At 62.6% G+C, this 20,076-nt stretch overlaps 1 protein-coding gene across 1 annotated transcript; it reads left to right on the plus strand.

Annotated features, from left to right (window-relative positions):
- The first annotated feature begins 396 nt into the window (after nucleotides 1-396).
- On the plus strand, nucleotides 397-17,640 carry LOC115640706 (von Willebrand factor A domain-containing protein 7-like). The gene is made up of 17 exons (XM_030543581.1): nucleotides 397-468; nucleotides 3,966-4,052; nucleotides 4,613-4,894; nucleotides 5,957-6,053; nucleotides 6,435-6,557; nucleotides 7,293-7,491; nucleotides 7,828-7,997; nucleotides 9,106-9,218; nucleotides 9,805-9,921; nucleotides 10,279-10,458; nucleotides 10,736-10,913; nucleotides 11,000-11,152; nucleotides 11,313-11,405; nucleotides 11,957-12,243; nucleotides 12,676-12,812; nucleotides 13,661-13,829; nucleotides 16,177-17,640. The coding sequence occupies exons 1-17, from the start codon at nucleotides 397-399 to the stop codon at nucleotides 16,549-16,551; spliced, it is 2,832 nt and encodes a 943-aa protein (XP_030399441.1). The 3' UTR covers nucleotides 16,552-17,640.
- Nucleotides 17,641-20,076: the final 2,436 nt, after the last annotated feature.

Raw genomic sequence — 20,076 nt, forward strand, 5'->3', positions numbered from 1 at the left:
TGTCGGCTCAGCCGCAGTGCAGGTGGGGGGAGGGCATGGGACCCAGGCGTCCGGGATGGTAACGCAGCGCTTTCGTCCCTAGGAGGGCAGGGAGTGGGGCCCAGGAATCCGGGGAAGGGCAGTGGGGTCTGGCGGGGGGTGGCTGGGAGCCAGGACTCCTGGGTTCTCTGGCTCTGGGAGGGGAGTGGGGTATGGTGGGATACATCAGCGAGGAGGGGGGCTGGGAGCCCTGACAGCTCGATTCTATTCCTGGCTCTGTGCCTCAGTTTCCCCAGTAGGATTTTCCTCCCCTGGTAGCCCCCCTGTCCTGTCAGAGGGAGGCGCCCCAGGCCCCCCTCCCTCCCTCTCTCCTGCCGTCGCTCCAGCCGGAGCTGGGAGGTGCGTAGGGGGCTGGGTATGTGTAGGGGGGGGACCGCCCACGGGGAGTCAGAAGAGGGGGAAGGAGACGAGGAGGACGGAGCCAGCCAGGTACAGAGAGCCCCGTGTTTGGGGGGTTAAGGGTGCTGGGGCAGGTGGGGGGGTGATATCCCAGGGAAGGCAGGGGGTGGGTTAGGGGATCCCTGAGGGAGGGGTCAGTTCTGGGGTCTATCCACCCTGGCTGAGCCGGTAGTTGGGGGGCCAAGCTGAGACCCACGTGGCTGAGTAGCTATAGGGAGTAGGTGGTGCTGGGCTCTGGGATTTTGGGGGGGAAGCTTGAGGGAGGGAACCCAGGCGTCCGGGGGGCAGGCGTTTGGGGGTGGTTGTGTTCTCTAGGGAGTTGGGGGTGGGGATCTGCTAGCAGCTGGATGTGGTGTCTCGGGGGGGTGGGGGGGATGTATCCCGGCTGGGCGGGATTGTGTGGTGGGGAGAGGGTCTGGCAGTTATGGGTGGGAGGTGTCGAGTGGTGTCTATAGGTGGGGTGTGGGTTGTTAGTGACACTGGGGGGGGGGGGTGTTGTGTAATGTGCATGTCTCCAGAGGATTGAGTGTGTTGTGTGTCTCTAGGAAATGTGTTGTGAGGGGTGGTGTGTGTATGTGTGGGGGTGTCTCTCTGGCAGGTATTGAGGGGTGGTGTGGGGTGTGTCTAGTTGGTGTGCACAGGTGTTGTGTGTTTGTGGGAGGTGATGGTGCGTGTTGCGTGTGTGTGCAAATGTATGATGTGTGTGTTGCGGGTTTTCGTGTGTCTCTGGGCGGTGTTGGGGTCTGGCTGTGCTGGGGGGGTTGTGTTAGGGTCTCCAGGGTTGTGCGGTGGGGTGCGTTGTGTCTCGGATGCAGGGGGGAACTGCTGGTTGTGTGTGTGGGGCGCCTGGGGGGATTTGGGGTGTCTCTGCTGTCTGGGACCCCCAAGGAGGCTGGATCCCACATGCCCCCCCACCACCTGGGAACCCCTAACTCACCCCCTGCCCCCAAATGTGTCCTGCTGAGGGCAGATCCCAGTTTGCCAGCTGGGTCCCCCCACCTCTGTGGGTCCTGGCTGTGGGGGGCATAGTGGGGATTGGGGGGGAGGGCATTGCCTGAGAAGCCACTGCTCCCCGGGAGAGAAGCGAGGACCCAGGAGTCCGGGCCGTTACTTCCCCAGGACCCCGCCCCCGTTCTCCACCCTACTGCTCTGCAGAGATAACGTGCGGGGAAGGGGGGAGGCAGCTGCACCCAGGGAGACAGCGGGGAGCTGGGCAGGGGGGCTCTGGGGAGCAGGGTGCGGGCAGCAGGGGGTGCTGGGCTGTGGGAAGCGGGGGGGCGCTGGGGAGCAGGGAGCGGGGTGGGGGCAGCAGAGGGCGCTGGGCTGTGGGAAGCAGGGTGGGGGGCAGCAGGGGGGGCGCTGGGGAGCAGGGAGCAGGGTGGGGGCAGCAGGGGACGCTGCAGGACCCAATGCCCCAGGGCGGCACTAGGGGGCGCTGAGCTGTAGGGGGCAGGGTGGGCAGCAGGGGGTGCTGGGTGGGGGGGCGCTGGGGAGCGGGGTGGGGGCAGCAGGGGGTGCTGGGCTGTGGGAAGCAGGGTGGGGGGTCGCTGGGGAGCAGGGAGCAGGGTGGGGGCAGCAGGGGATGCTGCAGGACCCAGTGCCCCAGGGCGGCAGTAGGGGGCCCTGGGTTGCAGGGAGCAGTGTGGGGGGCAGTAGGGGGTGCTTGGCTGCAGGAAGCAGGGTGGGGGGGTCACTAGGGAGCAGGGAGCGGGGTGGGGGCAGCAGGGGGTGCTGGGCTGTAGGGAGCAGGGTGGGGAGTTTCTAGGGGGCGCTAGGCTGTGGGGGGCAGCAGGGGGAGCTGGGCTATAGGGAGCGGGGTGGGGGTCACTAGGGAGCGGGGTGGGGGCAGCAGGGGGAGCTGGGTTGCAGGGAGCAGGGTGGGGGTCACTAGGAAGCAGGGTGGGGGCAGCAGGGGGAGCTGGGCTGTAGGGAGCGGGGTGGGGAGTTTCTAGGGGGCGCCAGGCTGTGGGAAGCGGGTGGGGGGCAGCAGGGGGAGCTGGGCTGTAGGGAGCAGGGTGGGGAGTTTCTAGGGGGCGCCAGGCTGTGGGAAGCAGGGTGGGGGCACCAGGGGGAGGTGGGTGGGGAGTTTCTAGGGGGTGCTATGCTGTGGGAAGCGGGTGGGGGGGCAGCAGGGGGAGCTGGGCTGTAGGGAGTGGGGTGGGGAGTTTCTAGGGGCGCTAGGCTGTGGGAAGCAGGGTGGGGGGCAGCAGGGGGAGCTGGGCTGCAGGAAGCAGGGTGGGGGTCACTAGGGAGCGGGGTGGGGGGCAGCAGGGGGAGCTGGGTTGCAGGGAGCAGGGTGGGGGTCACTAGGGAGCGGGGTGGGGGCAGCAGGGGGAGCTGGGTTGCAGGGAGCAGGGTGGGGGTCACTAGGAAGCAGGGTGGGGGGCAGCAGGGGGAGCTGGGCTGTAGGGAGCCGAGTGGGGAGTTTCTAGGGGGCGCTAGGCTGTGGGAAGCAGGGTGGGGCAGCAGGGGGAGCTGGGCTGCAGGAAGCAGGGTGGGGGGCACTAGGGAGCGGGGTGGGGGCAGCAGGGGGAGCTGGGCTGTAGGGAGCGGGGTGGGGAGTTTCTAGGGGGCGCCAGGCTGTGGGAAGCAGGGTGGGGGCACCAGGGGGAGGTGGGTGGGGAGTTTCTAGGGGGTGCTATGCTGTGGGAAGCGGGTGGGGGGCAGCAGGGGGTGCTGGGCTGTAGGGTGGGGGGTGGGGAGTTTCTAGGGGGCGCTAGGCTGTGGGAAGCAGGGTGGGGGCAGCAGGGGGAGCTGGGCTGCAGGAAGCAGGGTGGGGGTCACTAGGGAGCGGGGTGGGGGCAGCAGGGGGAGCTGGGCTGCAGGAAGCAGGGTGGGGGTCACTAGGGAGTGGGGTGGGGGCAGCAGGGGGAGCTGGGTTGCAGGGAGCAGGGTGGGGGGCACTAGGGAGCGGGGTGGGGGCAGCAGGGGGAGCTGGGCTGCAGGAAGCAGGGTGGGGGTCACTAGGGAGTGGGGTGGGGGCAGCAGGGGGAGCTGGGCTGCAGGAAGCAGGGTGGGGGTCAGTAGGGAGCGGGGTGGGGGCAGCAGGGGGAGCTGGGCTGCAGGAAGCAGGGTGGGGGTCACTAGGGAGCGGGGTGGGGGCAGCAGGGGGAGCTGGGCTGCAGGAAGCAGGGTGGGGGTCAGTAGGGAGCGGGGTGGGGGCAGCAGGGGGAGCTGGGCTGCAGGAAGCAGGGTGGGGGTCAGTAGGGAGCGGGGTGGGGGCAGCAGGGGGAGCTGGGTTGCAGGGAGCAGGGTGGGGGGCACTAGGGGGCACTGCAGGACCCAATGCCCCAGGGCGGCACTAGGGGGTGCTGCCCCGCCTGGAGCAGCTTCCCCTATTTTAACCCTTTGCTCCCTGCAGCTCCATGTCCCCGCTATGGCGCGTTCTGCAGCCCGGCCGTGGGGCCCCCTGTGGGCCCTGCCCCTGCTGCTCCTGGCGCCCCACGGGGCCCTCGGCTTCTTCCCCAACTTCTGGTCCCGGGCCATGGCCCTGGCCTGGGGCTCCACCACCCACCAGGACCTGACAGAGGACGCGCTGCTCAACGCCACCCTGGAGCTCTTCCGGGACCTGCCGCCCCCCCCACGGCCGGCGCCCTGCCTGGGAGCAGTTCCAGGTGAGCCTGGGCCGGGGGCAGCCGGCGCCCTCTAGAGGAGCCAGGGCCCTGCCCCATTCCCTGCCCCCTGAGCCAGCCAGTCCCTGCCCTGGGGCCAGGTGGGAGCTGGTGCCCCCTAGAGGGGAGAGGTCCCAGGCCCCATTCCCTGCCCCCCTGAGCCAGCCAGTCCCCCCCCCCCGGGGCCAGGTGGGAGCTGGTGCCCCCTAGAGGGGAGAGGTCCCGGGCCCCATTCCCTGCCCCCCTGAGCCAGCCAGTCCCCACACCGGGGCCAGGTGGGAGCTGGTGCCCCCTAGAGGGGAGAGGTCCCGGGCCCCATTCCCTGCCCCCCTGAGCCAGCCAGTCCCCCCCCGGGGCCAGGTGGGAGCTGGTGCCCCCTAGAGGGGAGAGGTCCCAGGCCCCATTCCCTGCCCCCCTGAGCCAGCCAGTCCCCCCCCGGGGCCAGGTGGGAGCTGGTGCCCCCTAGAGGGGAGAGGTCCCGGGCCCCATTCCGTGCCCCCCTGAGCCAGCCAGCGCCCCCAGGGAAGGCGCCGGCGTCTCACGGCTGCTCTCTCTCCCCCCAGGGCCGGCCCCTGCTGGCGGACGAGGTGTTTGCGGCGTATTACGGCCCCGGGGCGTCGGCCCGGCGGTTCCGCGCGGCGCTGGTGGAGGTGGCCAACGCCAACGCGGCCCTGGACTTCCTGCCAGCGGCACGGGACGACCCGGTGCTGCACTTCGACGGCGAGCTGCTGCGGCCGGCCAGCGCCTCCCTCCTGCACGCCCGGCACGAGGTGCTGCAGGCCCTGGGCGCCGAGCTGTACCCCCTCGCCCGCCAGCACCTCGGCCAGCTGCTCCACTCCCTGCAGGTCTGCCCCGGCCGCCGGGGTCCCTCCGCCCTCTTGTCCAGCCCCGTCTGTCCGCCCGGCGCTGCTCAGCTCCAGCCCTCTGGTTACCCAGCATCTGTCCGTCCATCTCTGCCCCCGTTTGTCCATCTGTCCGTCTCTTCCCCCATCCATTCATCCACCTCTGCCCCCATCCATCCGTCTGTCCATCCATCCACCTCTGCCCCGATCCATCCCTCTATCCAATTCTGCTCCCATTTGTCCATCCATCTCTGCCCCCGTCTGTCCGTCCATCCATCCATCCCTCTGTCCATCCATCTGTCCGTCTCTTCCCTCGTCCATCCATTCATTCATCCACCTCTGCCCCATCCATCCGTCTGTCCATCTCTGCTCCCATCTTTCGGTACATCCACCCATGCCCCCATCCATGCCACCTGTCCATGCTGTCTGTCCATCCATCTGTGCATCTGTCCATGCTACTGCTTCATCTCTGCCTCCGTCTGTCCATCCATCCATCTATCCATTCATCCACCTCTGCCCCCCTCCATCCCTCTGTCCATCCATCTGTACATCCATTCATCCACCTCTGGCCCCATCCATCCCTCTGTCCATCCATCTGTCCATCCATTCATCCACTTCTGCCCCCATCCATCCCTCTGTCCATCTATCTATGCTACCCCTTCATCTTTGCCTCCATCTGTCCATCCATCCATCCATCTCTGCCCTGTTCATCCATCCATCTCTGCCCTGTTCATCCATCTGTCCATGATACCCATTTACTTCTGCCCGTCTGTCCGTCCATCCATCTGTGTCCATCCACGCATCCATCTCTGCCCCCTTCTGTCCATCCCTCCATCCCAGCTCTGTCCATCCACCCATCTCCTCCCATCTCTCTCCCGGCTGCTGCCCCCCTTCCCTTCCGCCCAGCGTGGGGGGTGGGGTGGGGTGCTCTCACACTTGACGGCCCTTGGGGTGACCCAGAAGGCCAGGAGGGGGTGGCCGGGGGTGCTCCATGGTCCGTCCATTTATTTCTCTCCCATCTCCCCCCTGCTCCTTCCCCCCCCAATCTGTCTCCCCTCCCGGCAGGATTTCTACAGCCATAGTAACTGGGTCGAACTGGGTCACCGCAGGATCCACCCGGACCTGCTCCAACCCAGCCGTGAGCTGGGCTCCATTGCTGGAGGTACCAGCCCCACCCTGGCCGTCTGCCCAGCCTGAGATCGGGGTCCCCCTTGCGCCGGGCGCTGCCCAGACCCCCCAACCGAGATTGGGGCCCCATTGTGCCATGTGCTTCCCAGCTTCCCCACACACTGAGATCAGGGCACTGTCACAATGGGCACTGCCCTGGGCACTGCCCAGACCCCCCCCACCTGAGATTGGGGCCCCGTCGCGCCGGGTGCTGCACTCCTAAGAAATTCCTGGTCCTCCTTTCTCCTGAGGAAACTGAGGCATGGAGCAGCCACGTGCCCGGAGGAGGGGAGGTTCTGGGACGGCGCTGGGGACAGAACCCAGGTGTGCGGCCGGATCTACCTTCGGACCCCCCCTTTCCCGGTCTCTCCCGCAGCCGATGTCCGGACCTGCTGCTCCTGCACCGGCTGGACGTGCGAGGGGAACCTCCTGGGCTCGCTGCGGGAGCGTGGGCTGCTCACCAGCGGGTATTTTGGCTCCGAGCCAGAGAAACCGCCTGGTATGGCTCAGTGGGGCTGGGTTTGGGGGTGCCCGTTCTCCCCTGGGTAGGGGAGACACCCCCCAGTACCTTCCTCCTGCACAGCCTCCAATTTCCCACAGCCTGGGGGTCTGCAGCATTGACCAGCACCCCAACATTTTGCAGTGCAGAGGGAACAAAGGGGGGCTCTGATCCCCCCAGGGGGAGGGCTTATGTGGGGGTGATGTGGAAACACCAGTCTTGGGGTGCATGTCTGGTGTCTGCCAAAGCATTAGGGAGGGGCCCCCAAGATTTTAAGGGGTGATACCAATGTTGGGGGAGCTATGAAGCTTGCTGATTTGGGGTTCCTGGTTAGGTGGGGGGGCAGAGGGCAAGACCCCAATAATTTACGGGGATGCTGCTTATTTCTGCTGCAAGCAATGAGCACCTAATACTGAGGGCGAATGGGTTGGGGGGCAAAGACGGTGACCCCGATAATGTGTGGGTTACCTTTCAGGGAGCTCAGGGTTGCTATGGATGATTCGGGGGTGAAGGGGTGGCTGGCTATGCTTTGGGGAGGCAGAGGTGACCCCAATAATTGGGGAGCAGGGTTGGGGTTGATATTGGGATCATGGGGCATCAACAAAGGGTGACCCCAAAAATCAGGCAGGACAATGTGGGGGGAGATTTTAATGGGGAGGGGTTTTGGGGGGTCCTGGGGGCGATTTAGGGGAGCAGGGAGGCTAATTGAACCCTTTCTCCTCTGTACCCCCCCAGGGAAATGCAGCCATGGGGGGCAGTTCGACAGCAGCCGCCTGCGGGACCCCCAAGGGGGGATAAACAAGGACAGTTCGTCCCCCCTCTTCTCCCCCCACCACTATCTGCACGGCCCGGCGGCCAGCCTGGCCCTCGAGGCCTCGGCCCAGTTCCTGCGCGACCTGCGGCGGGACCTGGCCCATGACAAGCGATTCATGAGGTGAGAGGCCCCCACCGCGAGCCATCCCCCCCCACCCCGCTCGGGCCCCCTCCCCACACCACCAGATCAGCCCTGTCCCCCCCACCCGGCTCGTGGGGTGATGTCCACCTGCTCAGGCCTGGCCCCCCACACCTGTATCGGCCCCATCCCTGGATCCGGGGTGTCCCCCCACTTGGCCCTGGCTCCCATACCCAGATCCTGGGGTGACGTCGCCCCACTCGGACCAGGCCCCCACAGCCAGATCCCCCACACCTAGATCCAGGGTCACATCCCCCTGCTTGGCCCCATCCCTCCCGGCGGTGACCGAGCGTCTGTCTGTGTCCCCCGGTCCCGCAGGCTGCTGGACGTCAGCCCCGCCGTGGGGCTCAGCTTCGTGCTGGACACCACGGGCAGCATGGGCGAGGAGATCGGGGCTGCCCGGCTCCAGGCCCACGACATCCTCACCCGCCGGCTGGGGGGGCCCGAGGAGCCCGACTTCTACCTGCTCGTCCCCTTCCACGACCCCAGTGCGTTCGGGGGTCCCTGGGCCCGGGGAAGGGGGCGATGGGTCCCCAGAGTCGGTGGGAGGGGGGTGGGGCGTTGGGGGGCTGGGGGGTGTGACAGGTTCCCCCTGGGGTCCCACTGAGGCCGCCTGACCCACCAGCCCGGGATCCCTTGGCACTGCAGACCCGCTCCCGGTCTCACCCTTTCACCAGCACACGACCCGCCCGGCTGCGGCTGCCCCAGACACTGGGATCGGCTCCGCATGGGAGGGCGAACCCCAAACGTTACCGTCTCGTCCTGCCCAGCGCAGGCTCGCGAAGTCTGCCCCCTCCTTCCGTGGGAAGGGGAACCCCCCAGCTTTCTGCCCGGGGCAGGATTCCCAGCTCCGGGTTCTAGACCAAACTCACCAAGTTTATTAACTCCAGACGAGAGATTTCCCGTGCCTGTGCGGCGTAGCGAACGGATCAGAGCAACACGCAAACAAAGTTTAATGCGCTAAAGCTGCTGGTTGTAAGCAGCAAGTTCCCCCCCAAACGCCGTCCCAGGCAGCTGGCGGAGGTTTTTGGGGCCAGCTGCCCCGGCCTGCAGCTTAACCCCCCAGTTGTTCCTGTCACAGGCCAGACACCCCCAGCCTGGGCTCAGCCCGTCCCCCCCAAGTCTAGGCTCTTTGCTCTCAGCTGCATCGGCAGCGAGTTATACGGGCCTGGCTCCACCAAACACATGGGCCTGGCTCCACCAGTGTCTGGGCTTCGGGGGGCCCTGTGTTTCGGGGGGACGCCTGGGGGTCAGCAATGGGGCCAGCAGCAAGGGAACGACCGGTCCCACCCCGTCCCGCCAGCTCCGAGCGTCACTCGGGGGCGGAAGCCGGAAAGAGGCGGGATGGGGGCTTGGGGGCAGGGGTGGAGTGTGGGTCCATCCCAGGCTGAGTCCAGGCTAGTGGGTTTTCCCCAAGTGTAGACACGTCTGTAACAGACACACGTCATGGGCTGTGGGGTTCAGAGGGAGAATTGGGGGGCTGGGTGAGACCGCTCAGGGCATTTGGGGGTGGGGCCCAGCGGGATTTTGGGCGATTGCTCTTTGACTCCCGCCCTTCCCCGAGCCTGGCCCCCCTGCCTCAGTTTCCCCCTTCAGGCTTCGGGCCCGTGCACAAGACGAGCGACGCCGACGAGTTCCTGAGGATCCTGAATTCGATCAGCCCCCTGGCCGGGGGCGATGAGCCTGAGATGTGTTTGTCGGCTCTGCAGGTACCGGAGCCGGGTCCTGCCCCTGGCAGCCCCCCCGCATTTCTCACCCCTGCAATCTTGCCCCCCATGACCCTCCCACTTCTCAGCCCCCCATTCCCTGCCCCGCAGCCTCAATCCTGCTTCCCCTGCAGCCACCCCACTTCTCATCACTCCCAATCCTGCTCCCCGTGCCTGCCCCCATAACCCCCCCATTTAGCCACCCAATCCCTGCTCCTCAGCCCCGCAATCCTGCTCCCGCTGCCCACCACAGCCTTCCCACTTCTCATCCCCCCAATCCTGCTCCCCAACCCCCCACTTCTCAGCCCCCCAATCCCTGCCCCTCAGCCCCCCAATCCTGCTCCCCCGCCGCCCACAGCCCTCCCACTTCTCATCCCCCTCAAATTCCACCCCACAGCCCCCAATCCTGCTCCCCTGATTCCCCCAAACCCCCAGTTTTTACCTTCCATTCCCTTCCCCTCTCCCCATTCTACTCCCCCTCTCCCCACAAACCCCCATTTCTGATCTCCCGCTCCCCCCCAACTTTGGTCCCCCCAGCCCACAGCCCCCCCCATCTGTCCCCCCCCAACAGCTCTCTGTGTCCCCCCAGCTGGCCCTGCTGCACTCGCCCCCCATGTCCGAGATCTTCGTCTTCACAGACGCCTCGGCGAAGGACGCCCACCTCCGGACCAGCGTGGAGGCCCTGATCCAGGAGCGCAGGTGCAAGGTGGGCAGCCCCTGGCGGGTGAGAGACCATCCCAAAACAAACGGATGCCCAAGAGACCCTACACTAACAACCTGGCAGAGCAAAGCAAACCGATGTCAGGACTTCCGGGAGGCCCTGCGATAACAAACCACCCAAACTGAGAGAAGTGAGAAATCGAAGGAAGGAGAGCACTTTTGGTAGGCCCTACAATAACACACCAAGAGGAAACCAGAACAAAAAGAGCATTGGGTTAGGCCTGGATATAACACAAACCGTCCCACTAAGGATTAAATAACAAACCCCAACCACCCCAGCGCTTTGAGTAGGCCCTACAATAACAAAGCCATGGTCTCGCAGCTCCTCTTGCTTCCTCACCAGGTGACTTTCCTGATCACGGAGGACCCCTCCAGGACGCGTGTGAGGCGGGAGGTGCTGGCCGCTGACCGCTTTGACCTGTACGTGGGCCTGGCCCGCACCTCCGGGGGCCAGGTCATCTTCACCGACAACGACAACATCCGGCAGGTGGCGGGCGTCATTGGAGAGACCACTGCTTCCTCGGTATGGAGAGGGGACCCAGGCGTCCAGGACGGCAGCGCTGGGTTGTCACCCCGGGTGGGGCTGGAGACAAGGATGGGGAATGGGACCCAGGTGTCCGGGACAGCAGCACAGAGTTGTCCCCCGGGAGGCGGAGACAGGGATGGGGAATGGGACCCAGGCATCCGGGACAGCAGCTCATGTCCCTTGCTTCTTGGAGGGGGATGGAGAGGAGGGACCTCGGCGTCCGGGACAGTGCTGACCCTGCTGTGTTTTGGGGGTGGGGGGCCTGTGTTTCCAGGTGACCCTGTTTCAGTACCAGAAGGGGGGCAGCTCGGGCCCTGGGGGGCTGGGCCGGAGGGGGCGAAAGAAACGGGCTGCCTGGGAGAGCCACCACTTCTGGGTCGACAGCCGGGTGGACGGGGCTGTCGTGACCGTCCAGGGGGACGTCGGCACCTTCCGACTCCGCGACCCCACGGGTGATTCCAGGGGGAGACGCCCCACCCAATCGGGGGGAGGGATCTGCGTGTCCCAGCCTCTCCCCATCTGCCCCTTCGCCCCACAGGGACCTCCCAGACCTCAGACGCCACCAGCGGCCCCCTGGGCACCAGCCGGCGATTCGGGACTTTCCACCGGCTCGAGCTCTCGCCCCGGCCACCCGTCGGCCTCTGGACCCTGGAGGTGCAGGCGCAGGGCAACTATTCGGTGCACGTGCGAGGTGAGGAAAGGGTTAAACGTGGGAGGGAATGGGGTATGGGGCCTGCTCCCTCTGGGGGGTGCCGGCTCCCACCCGGCCCCAGGGCAGGGACTGGCTGGCTCGGGGGGGGGAATGGGGCAGGGGCCTGTCCCCTAATGGGGTCCCCCCGCTGTGTTACCAGGCAACAGCTCGCTGGATTTCCTGTATTACTTCGCTGTCCCGGCCAAGGGGCCCCACCCAGGACTTTTCAAGCTGGACAGTCGTCCCGTGAGAGGTAAGAGCGGGGGGCGGAGGGGCTTAGCAGGGGGCTCTCCCCTCCCCATCAGGGCTGGCCCCATTGCCCCAGGGCAGTGCTAGGGGGCTGTGTATGGGGAGCCCCAGTGCGCTGGCCAGATTCCAGCCTGGGGTCACTCTGCTTTCACTCAGCTGTGAATCTCCCATCACTTCCTCTCCCAAGTTGTTGTGGGGCTGTTCCCCCAGCTGCCCCGCCCTAGAACTGGCTGCATCTCCGTGTCGGGCGAGCCGGTCCCATGTGGCGTTGTGTGGCTGTTCCCCAGCCACCCACCCCAGAGCTGGCTGCATCTCCGCGCTGGGCGAGCCCTCCCCATGTGGCGTTATGTGCGGCTGTTCCCCAGCCGCCCTGCCCCAGAGCTGGCTGCATCTCCATGCCAGGCGAGCCCTCCCCATGTGGCGTTGTGTGTAGCTGTTCTCCCAGCTGCCCCGCCCCAGAAGCGGCCGCATCCGAGCCCAAGGGCTTTGGGCTCTGCCGTGGTCGGGGATCGTCTCGATGGGGGCTTGGACTCGGTTCTGGTTCTGACCCGACAGGGCTGCCGCTGTCGCTGGTCCTGGCCGTGACGGGGCTGACCCGGCCGGGTGGGGGCTCGGTGCGGATGGAGGCCGTGGAGCTGGCGGACCCCGTCACGGGCCGGCGGCTGGGCGAGGAGCTGCTGCTCCAGGAAGTGGCCAAGGGGACAGGGCTTTATGCCACAGCCCTGCCCCCGGCCCTGCCCCGGGGGGGCTTTGTGCTGATCCTGCGAGGGTCCGACAGCCGGGGCGGGCGCGTGGAGCGACCAGCCCCCCAGGTCACCTCGGCCGTGGGGTTCCTGCTGCAGGTCGGTGCTGCTGGGCCCAGGGTGGCGCTAGGGGACCTGGGCTCCAGGGAGGGGCCGAGGGGCTCTGGGGGGTGCTGTGGGGCAGGGAGAGGACCGGGGGTGCAATGAGGGGCTCTGTGCTTCAGAGAGGGGGTGGGGAGGCTATGGGTGTCTCCATGCGGCAGGGAGGGGGCCCAGTGGGGGTCAGCGTGTGGTAGGGAGGGGGTAGGGGCTCCGTGCTGCAGGGAGGGGGGGGGGAGGCTATGGGGGTTGCCATGCGGCAAAGAGGGGGCCCAGTGGGGGTCAGCGTGTGGTAGGGAGGGGGTGGGGGCTCCGTGCTGCAGGGAGGGGGTGGGGAGGCTATGGGGGTCGCTATGCGGCGGGGGTGGGGGGCCCAGTGGGGGTCGGTGTGCACTCCACCCCAGAGCCAGCTCTCCCCGGTTCTCCCCCCAGCTGAGCAGAACCGGGCCCCTGTTCCCAGGGCAGACAGGCGCCGTCTCCTGGTGGGTCTGGAACCCCAAGGAGCCCCAGGAGCTAGGCCTGGCCGTGAGCAGCGACCCCAGCTACCCCGTCAGCACCTCCAGCCCACGGTAACGCCCCGGGGCCCCATCTGTCTGTCTGTCTGTCTGTGCTCGGCTCCGCAGGCTGGCCGCCCGTCTGTCTGTCCATCCGTCAGCTCCTAGGGTCGGTGTGTCCTGCCTATCCATCCCCTGGCTCGGTCTGTCCATCCGTCCATCCATCCCCTGGCTCGGTCTGTCCGTCCGACCGTCCATCGCCTGGCTCCCTGGGTCGGTCTGTCCATCCAACCATCCATCCATCCCCTGGCTCCCTGGCTCGGTCTGTCCGTCCAACCATCCATCCATCCCCTGGCTCGGTCTGTCTGTCCGACCATCCATCCATCCCCTGGCTCCCTGGCTCGGTCTGTCCGTCCGACCATCCATCCATCCCCTGGCTCGGTCTGTCCGTCCGACCATCCATCCATCCCCTGGCTCGGTCTGTCCGTCCGACCATCCATCCATCCCCTGGCTCCCTGGGTCGGTCTGTCCATCCATTCATCGGCTCCCTGGGTTGATCGGTCTGTCCGTCGGTTGGTCCACTGGCTCCCAGGGTTGCTCTGTCCACCCATCCGTCCCTTGGCTCCCAGGGTTGCTCTGTCCGTCCATCCATCCCTTGGCTCCCAGGCTGTCTGTGCCTCTGTCCATTGTCTCCCAGGGTTGGTGTGTCCGTCCATCCATCCCTTGGCTCCCAGGCTATCTGTCCATTGGCTCCCTGGATCGGTCCGTCCATCCATCCTTTGGCTCCCGGGGTCGGTCTCTCTGCCCGTCCCTCCTTGCCCCAGAGCATCCATCTGTCCCTCTTCGGCTCCTAGCTTGCATCCATCTGTCCCTTTCCCCGGCCCCGCCCGCCCCCACCGGTGCTGACCCCGCCTCTCGCGCAGGCTGCAGCTGGGCAGGAACCAGACGGCGACGGGTGTCATCTCGCTGCGGGTGCCCGGCAGTGCCCCCCCCGGTTCGGCCGTCACCGTCACCCTCCGCGCCGACCCCCTTTCCCCAGCCGGGGACGCCAACTTTGCCTTCATCCAGCTCCTGGTGCTGCACTGGCCGTCGGTGAGTCCGGGGGGGCATGCACAGCCGCAGCCAGCCGATGGCACCAGGGCGCTCGCTCTGCAATGGCTCTTGGCTGTTCAGCAAAAAAGCAGGGAAATGAAACGTCCTGCAGCAGAACTTCCTGAGCTGCTGAAACTAAAATGCAACGGCCCAAACTTTGTGAGTTTCTGAGAAAACTCTGTGACGGGCTGGATCACAGAAACCCCCTTGGGGCTGCCGACTGCTTCTGCCCCTGCTTTCCCTGCCAGCTCGGGGCCCCCAGCACTCCCTCCTGCTGAGCCAGACACGCCCGTCTGCTCCAGCACAGACTCAGGGTCTGAATTACCTGCCCCAAAGCTGCAGGTTGACCTGAAAGCAGCTGACAGAAGTGTGCTTGTCTCTAACACTCAGATGCCCAACTCCCAGTGGGGTCTAAGCCCAAATCAATCCGTTTTACCCTGGATAAAGCTTATGCAGGGTAAACTCATCACTATAACACTGATAGAGATGCACAGCTGTTCCCCCTCCCCCCGGTATTAACACACACTCTGGGTTAGTTGATAAGTAAAAGGTGATTTGATTAAATACAGAAAGGAGGATTTAAGTGGTTCCAAGTAGTAACAGGCAGAACAAAGTGAATTACCAAGCGAAATAAAATAAACCGCGCCAGTCTAAGCTTACTGCAGTAATAAACTGAATACAGATAAAATCTCACCCTCGGACGTTTCAATAAGCTTCTATCACAGACCAGGCACATTCCTAGTCTGGGCACAATCCTTCCCCTGCTCCAGCCCTTGTTCCAGCTCAGGTGGTAGCTCAGGGATTCCTCATGATGGCTCCTTCTCTTCCACCCATTTATAGATCTTGGGCACAAGGTGGGAATCCTTTGTCCCTCTGGGTCAGAGCCGTAACAAGGAATTTTTGCAGCCGAGGGAAGGGCCGGCTCCAGGCTCTTCGGCAGCGGGTCCCTGAGTCCCTGTCGGAGGGAAGGCTCTGCCGCCGAAGAATGAATGAAGCGGCGGCGGCAATTCGGCGGCAGATCCTTCCCTCCAAAAGGGATTCAGGGACCCGCCGAAGCGCCACCGATCATGGTGGAGGCTGCGTCCCTCCGCTTTGCATGCCCGAGACAGGTGCCTCATTCACCTGGCCCTTGTTATGGCGCTGCCCTGGGTTCCCACCCCTCCTTCTCAATGGAAAAGCGCCCATTTAAAGATGGATTCCAGTTCAGGTGACATGATCACATGTCACGGCAGGACTTCATTGCCCACCTGTCAGCACACACATCTGCAGGAAAACTTCCAGGTGAAACACATCCATCTGCAGCCAATTGTCCTGGCTCCTGGGAGCGATCAAGATTTCAAACCACCATTAACGGCCCACACTTTGCACAAGTACAATAGGCCCTCAGAGTTAATATTTCATGATTCTAGTTTCAGATACAAGAGTGGTACATTTATACAAATAGGATGTCCATGCTCAGTAGATTGTAAGCTTTGTAATGATACCTTCCAAGAGACCTTTTGCATGAAGCATGTTTTAGTTACATCGTATTCCCACTCCTCAGCACACTTCATAAAATCGTACAGAGTGCAACGTCACACACTCCCAGAGAAATCAAATGCCAGAAAGCTTTGTGAGTCATTGAAAAAAACAGGGATCGAGAAGGTGGCCAGAGCGTTGTCAGTCAGCCATAGAAAACCAGGATAATTAATTCCCTAGACTCTGTGAATCATTAGCATAAAACTGGAGAAATGAAATAATGATCCCCAAGATTTTGGGGTAAGATGAGAAATGTAAAGGCACCCCCAAATTGTGACTCGTGAGTATAAAATTAGGGAAAGTCAATGCCATAAATGTTGCGATCTGCCCATGTAAAACTAAGGAAATGAAATGTTAAAAAAACAACATTGTGAGTTTTCACTATAAACTGAGGGAAGCGAAATGCCAAAGCGTAATTGACCTAAAACTAGGGAAATGAAATAGTCAAAGACGACGTGAGTTGTCAGGGTAAAACGAGGGCTGTTAAAGGCCGTTAAACGTCATTGAGCGTTAACGGAAATGAAATAGCGAAGAAATGTGGTGATTTGTTAATATCAAATGAGGGCAAATAACAACCCAAACACTTTGTGAAGCGTTTCTATAAAACTGGGGAAGCGACACACAAAGAAACGGAGTGAGCTCCCGATACGATGGGGGAAATTCAATACCCAGGAAGCTTTATGAATCATTAAGACAAAAACAAAGGAAATGAAACACCCCTAAACGTGGTGAGTTGTTAACGTGTAAAAATCTGTGTGCGCCCCCCTAGCCGGTGGGCTCATGTCCCAGCGCTGGCCTGTTCGCCCACCCTGTCGGTTTTTTCCTGCAGGTGCCGAATCGCGCCTCTCCTCCCTGCAACGTCACCTCGGTGGCTGGCACCTGTGGCCCACCAGGGTCCCCCTGCCGCGAGCGCCGCTGGACGGCCAGGCTGCGGATCTGGGACGGGGACGGCATCCGGTCGGTGCAGGCAGGGGGCACGGCTGTACCCCACTGGGCTGATGGCCAGGCTGCCACCGCCACCTACTCCTCTGATTGCTGCACGCGGGAGGCGGAGCTTCTGGTGACCAACCGGCTGGGAGAGGAGTATCGGTGCCCAGTGGCGGCGCCTCCTGCTGGCGCCGCGGGGGACCTGGCCCTCACCCCCTGGTGGGGAATGGCAGCGTTGGCCGTTCAGGTGGCCTTTTATGTCGGGCTGGGGCACTGATGCTACAGGGCGCCCCCTAGTGTGTGTGTAGCTAAGGTACAGCATCCAGTCCTGGCTATGGCACCCCCTAGTGGAGACAGGTGGTACTGCACCCGGCTGGGATGCTCTTCCTGTAGGGTACCCCCTAGTGGAGACAAGTGGTACCGCACCGGGCTGGGACGCTCTTAAATTAATGGCGATATCCTGTCTCCTAGAACTGGGGTGGGGGTCATACCGTGACACCCCCAGGTCGGGAATCCGGGACGGGCTGTTTGAGATGCTTTTCTGAGCTGACACCAGAAATACGAATAATTTCCAGCAAAAAATAATATATTTCCCCCCAACTTTGTGGGATGAACGTTACACCCCTGACTCCATTTCCCAGCACCATCGCCCAGTGTGAGTCATGGCGAGAGCTCCTGGAGGTCAGGGCCTCTCAGTCACAGTGGTGGGATTCAAACTCAGAACCTCCTGGGTGCCCCTCTGCTGAATGTTCTCCTAGGCCGCAGAGCACAGAATGGCCAGGCTGCCTTGTGTTAACGCCCAAGGCTGCATGTCTGGACTCCTGGAGTCAATTCCTGCCTCTGCTGGGCAAGTCCCTTTCCTTGTCTGTGCCTCAGTTTCCCCTTGGTCTGTCTAGTCTGTAAGCACTTCCAGGCTGAAACTATCCAGTGTCTGTATGCAGACCTAGTGCAACAGGGGCCCTGATCTTAGTCAGGAGGGGTATGTGCAGCGCCTGGCGCCCTGATCTTAGTTGGGGAGGGCGGGGTTTGCAGTGCCTGGCATGACAGGGCTGTGATCTGTATTCTGCCTTTCGAAGCTGCCCATGATCATCCCGACCCGAGATGCTTTTTAAATTTCATCTCCTAATGGTTGGAAGAGTTGTGGGGGATTTGTATATTTTGGCTACTTATTTTGAATAAGTGAATTATTTTTGGATTATATTTATTTATTTCCAGTGATTCTGGTATTTCTGGGTGATGATTTTAAATTGGGTTTATTGTTTGGGTGGCTGTGCTTTTTTTTTTTTTGGTTAGTTTTTTTTTTGGTTAGTTTTGTTTTTGTTTTTTAATTAAACTGCTGTTAATAAAGGAAATTGATAATGCTGCAGAAGAGGTGAATTCCAGTTCTGATTTGGGACATGGGGCCTGTCCCCTCTAGGAAGCGCCGGCTCCCACCTGGCCCCAGGGCAGGCACTGGCTGGCTCATGGGGGTGGGGAATGGGACAGGGGGCTGGCCCCTCTAGGGGGCACTGTCTCTCATCCAGCCCCAGTCCAAGGGACTGGCTGGTTCAGCAAGGCAGGGACTGGGACAATGAATGAAGAAGTGAAGCTTGAATTCTGTCCTTTCCTTTTGACCAAGTTTATTATATTAATTGCAGTCAAGCTATTTACAGCGATTAGAATAAATACCTTGGAGTCTTCCCCCCCACCTCCATCGTCTGAAGTGGGGGAGGATGGGGGCTAACGTGGAGGGTAAAGCTCACGCTATGTGTTGTCAAAAGGAGCCCCATCAGCTTTAAGCACTAGAGGGCTAATGACACATGTGCAGGTCTGAATCCAGCCACTAGAGGGCACTTAAACATAGACAATGTGTCACACCCCACAAAGGGGTCAGGGAGGGAACCCTGAAAATGCACACAAGTAAAAGTGTGGGTTGAGGGGGTGGGGGAAGCAGAGGGGTATGCAGGGCGGGATGGGGACCCCATAGATCTATAGCTAAGGGTCATGCTGGAGCTGGTGCAAAGCACTGTGGGTATTCCCCATTGAAAGCCTCTTTGGACAGTCAGTTATTAGCCCTCTTGTTACCCATAATCCAGGAAGTGATGTCAGTGGGAGGCTCCCAGATGACAGGAAGCCAGGAGTGTGACATCATGGAGTGGTTGTGTCAGACTGTGTATGTGTGTCCACAAGAAAGGCCGTGACCTCTGAGGGTGGGGCAGGGTTGGACTTGACTATGAAACAACCACATGGGCTGAAGGAAGAAGGGACGGGAAGTGAAGAAGTCAGTGACATCACCAGAAAAAGCGAGGAGGAGGAAGTGACGCCTAAAGGCTCTGAAGAGGAAGTGATGTCAGCAGAGTCTGAAGATGATGTGACACCATCAGGAGCATGACATCATAGACCAATGACAGGACAGAGGAAATGACATAACAGGACAGGAGGAAGAAGTGAGCTAGTTCCTTCCAGGTCCAGCAGGAAATGACTGCACTGGGGGGTGGGGTAGAAGGAAGTGACCTCACTGGCCTTGGGCAAATGACAGGAAGTGACATCATTGCCCCAGGAGAAAATTACATCTTTGCTCTCAGAAGGAAGTGACCTCGTCTGGTAGGTCGACGGGAGGAAGTGACCTCGTCCGTCAGATGAAGGTCGACTCCTTGTGGCTGGGCAGCCGGTAGCCCGGGCTCTCCTGGAGTCGCCTGCACAGAGCCGCCTTCTCCTGCTCCAGCTGGGCGATGCGGTCGCTCTTCTCCGACACCTCCTGCCGCCGAGAGGACAGCGGTCACGCTTGGGCGGCCATATTGGCCTCCCCCCACCCCCCTGGAGGGGAAGGGGGGAAGTGCGGACTCCTCAGGCAGCCAGCGGGTGGCGCTAACCTCCCGGTCTCCTTGAGCCCCCTGGATGCGCTGGGGCAGGGAAGACGTCTCAGACGGCCATTTTGTTGCGCTGCCCATCACTTATCCCTCGCTTCTCGGGCGGCCATCTTGGGCCTTCACCCAATCTATCAAGGAAGACCATTGTGGTGGCCATTGGGTGGCACTGCCTCTTCCCCAGGCGGCCATCTTGGGGCAATACCTCCTTGCCTCACCTTCTAGCTACCTGGCAATGAAGACTTGTGAGGTGGCCATCTTGAACCCACCGCCGAAACATGGCAGCGAAGAGCTCTCCACTCGTTGTCCTACGCCCCCGCCCAACCGCACCGCTAGGCACCCTGGGCTGCCATCTTGAATCCGGGCCTCAAACCCAGCCATGCCACAAGATCGTTGGCCATCTCGAATCTCACCCCTTTCCACTCTAGGAATAGAGTGACCAGGTGGCCATCTTGTTATGCGACTTCTGAGCCAACCAAGCCACAGGGCAGAGACCCCCACAGTGCTGGCCATCTTGCCCAATTGCTGCACCCTGCAGGAGGCGGGGTGGACTTTGCAGAGTCAGCCATCTTGAACCCTTCTCTGCTGCCATTTTCTGAGTCCTGAATTCCCCCTCCTGGGCCCATGAGCACCACCGTACCTTGATGAGCAGGCGGTTCTGCTCCTTCAGCACGTTCACGGCTTGCTGCTGAAATTCCTGCTGCTTCCCCGTTTGGAAGAGGGGGGCCCCAAACCGGCTGGAGGGGAAGCAGGGGGGAGGGTCAGCCTGGATGGGGGGGAAGAACAGATCAGTCGAGTCCCTTTTCATATTAGCCAAGAGAGTGCATAGCTCCCCATTCTCCCCCCACCCCCGCTCTGCCGGTGCCCCTCACTCCCGACCCGCAGCCCCTGCTAGCCTATCCCTGTCCCCCCCTGCTCTGCCAGTGCCCCTCACTCCCGACCCGCAGCCCCTGCTA

The sequence above is a fragment of the Gopherus evgoodei genome, unplaced genomic scaffold (genome assembly GCF_007399415.2).
Source record: "Gopherus evgoodei ecotype Sinaloan lineage unplaced genomic scaffold, rGopEvg1_v1.p scaffold_32_arrow_ctg1, whole genome shotgun sequence".
NCBI lineage: Eukaryota > Metazoa > Chordata > Testudines > Testudinidae > Gopherus > Gopherus evgoodei.

Excerpts from the sequence above, each read along its gene's own strand:
- LOC115640706 (XM_030543581.1), top strand. The coding sequence starts at position 397 with ATGTGTAGGGGGGGGACCGCCCACGGGGAGTCAGAAGAGGGGGAAGGA. Across the intron at positions 10,459-10,735 it reads GAGAGACCACTGCTTCCTCG|GTGACCCTGTTTCAGTACCA; the intron begins GTATGGAGAGGG and ends CTGTGTTTCCAG. Across the intron at positions 11,153-11,312 it reads CTATTCGGTGCACGTGCGAG|GCAACAGCTCGCTGGATTTC; the intron begins GTGAGGAAAGGG and ends CTGTGTTACCAG.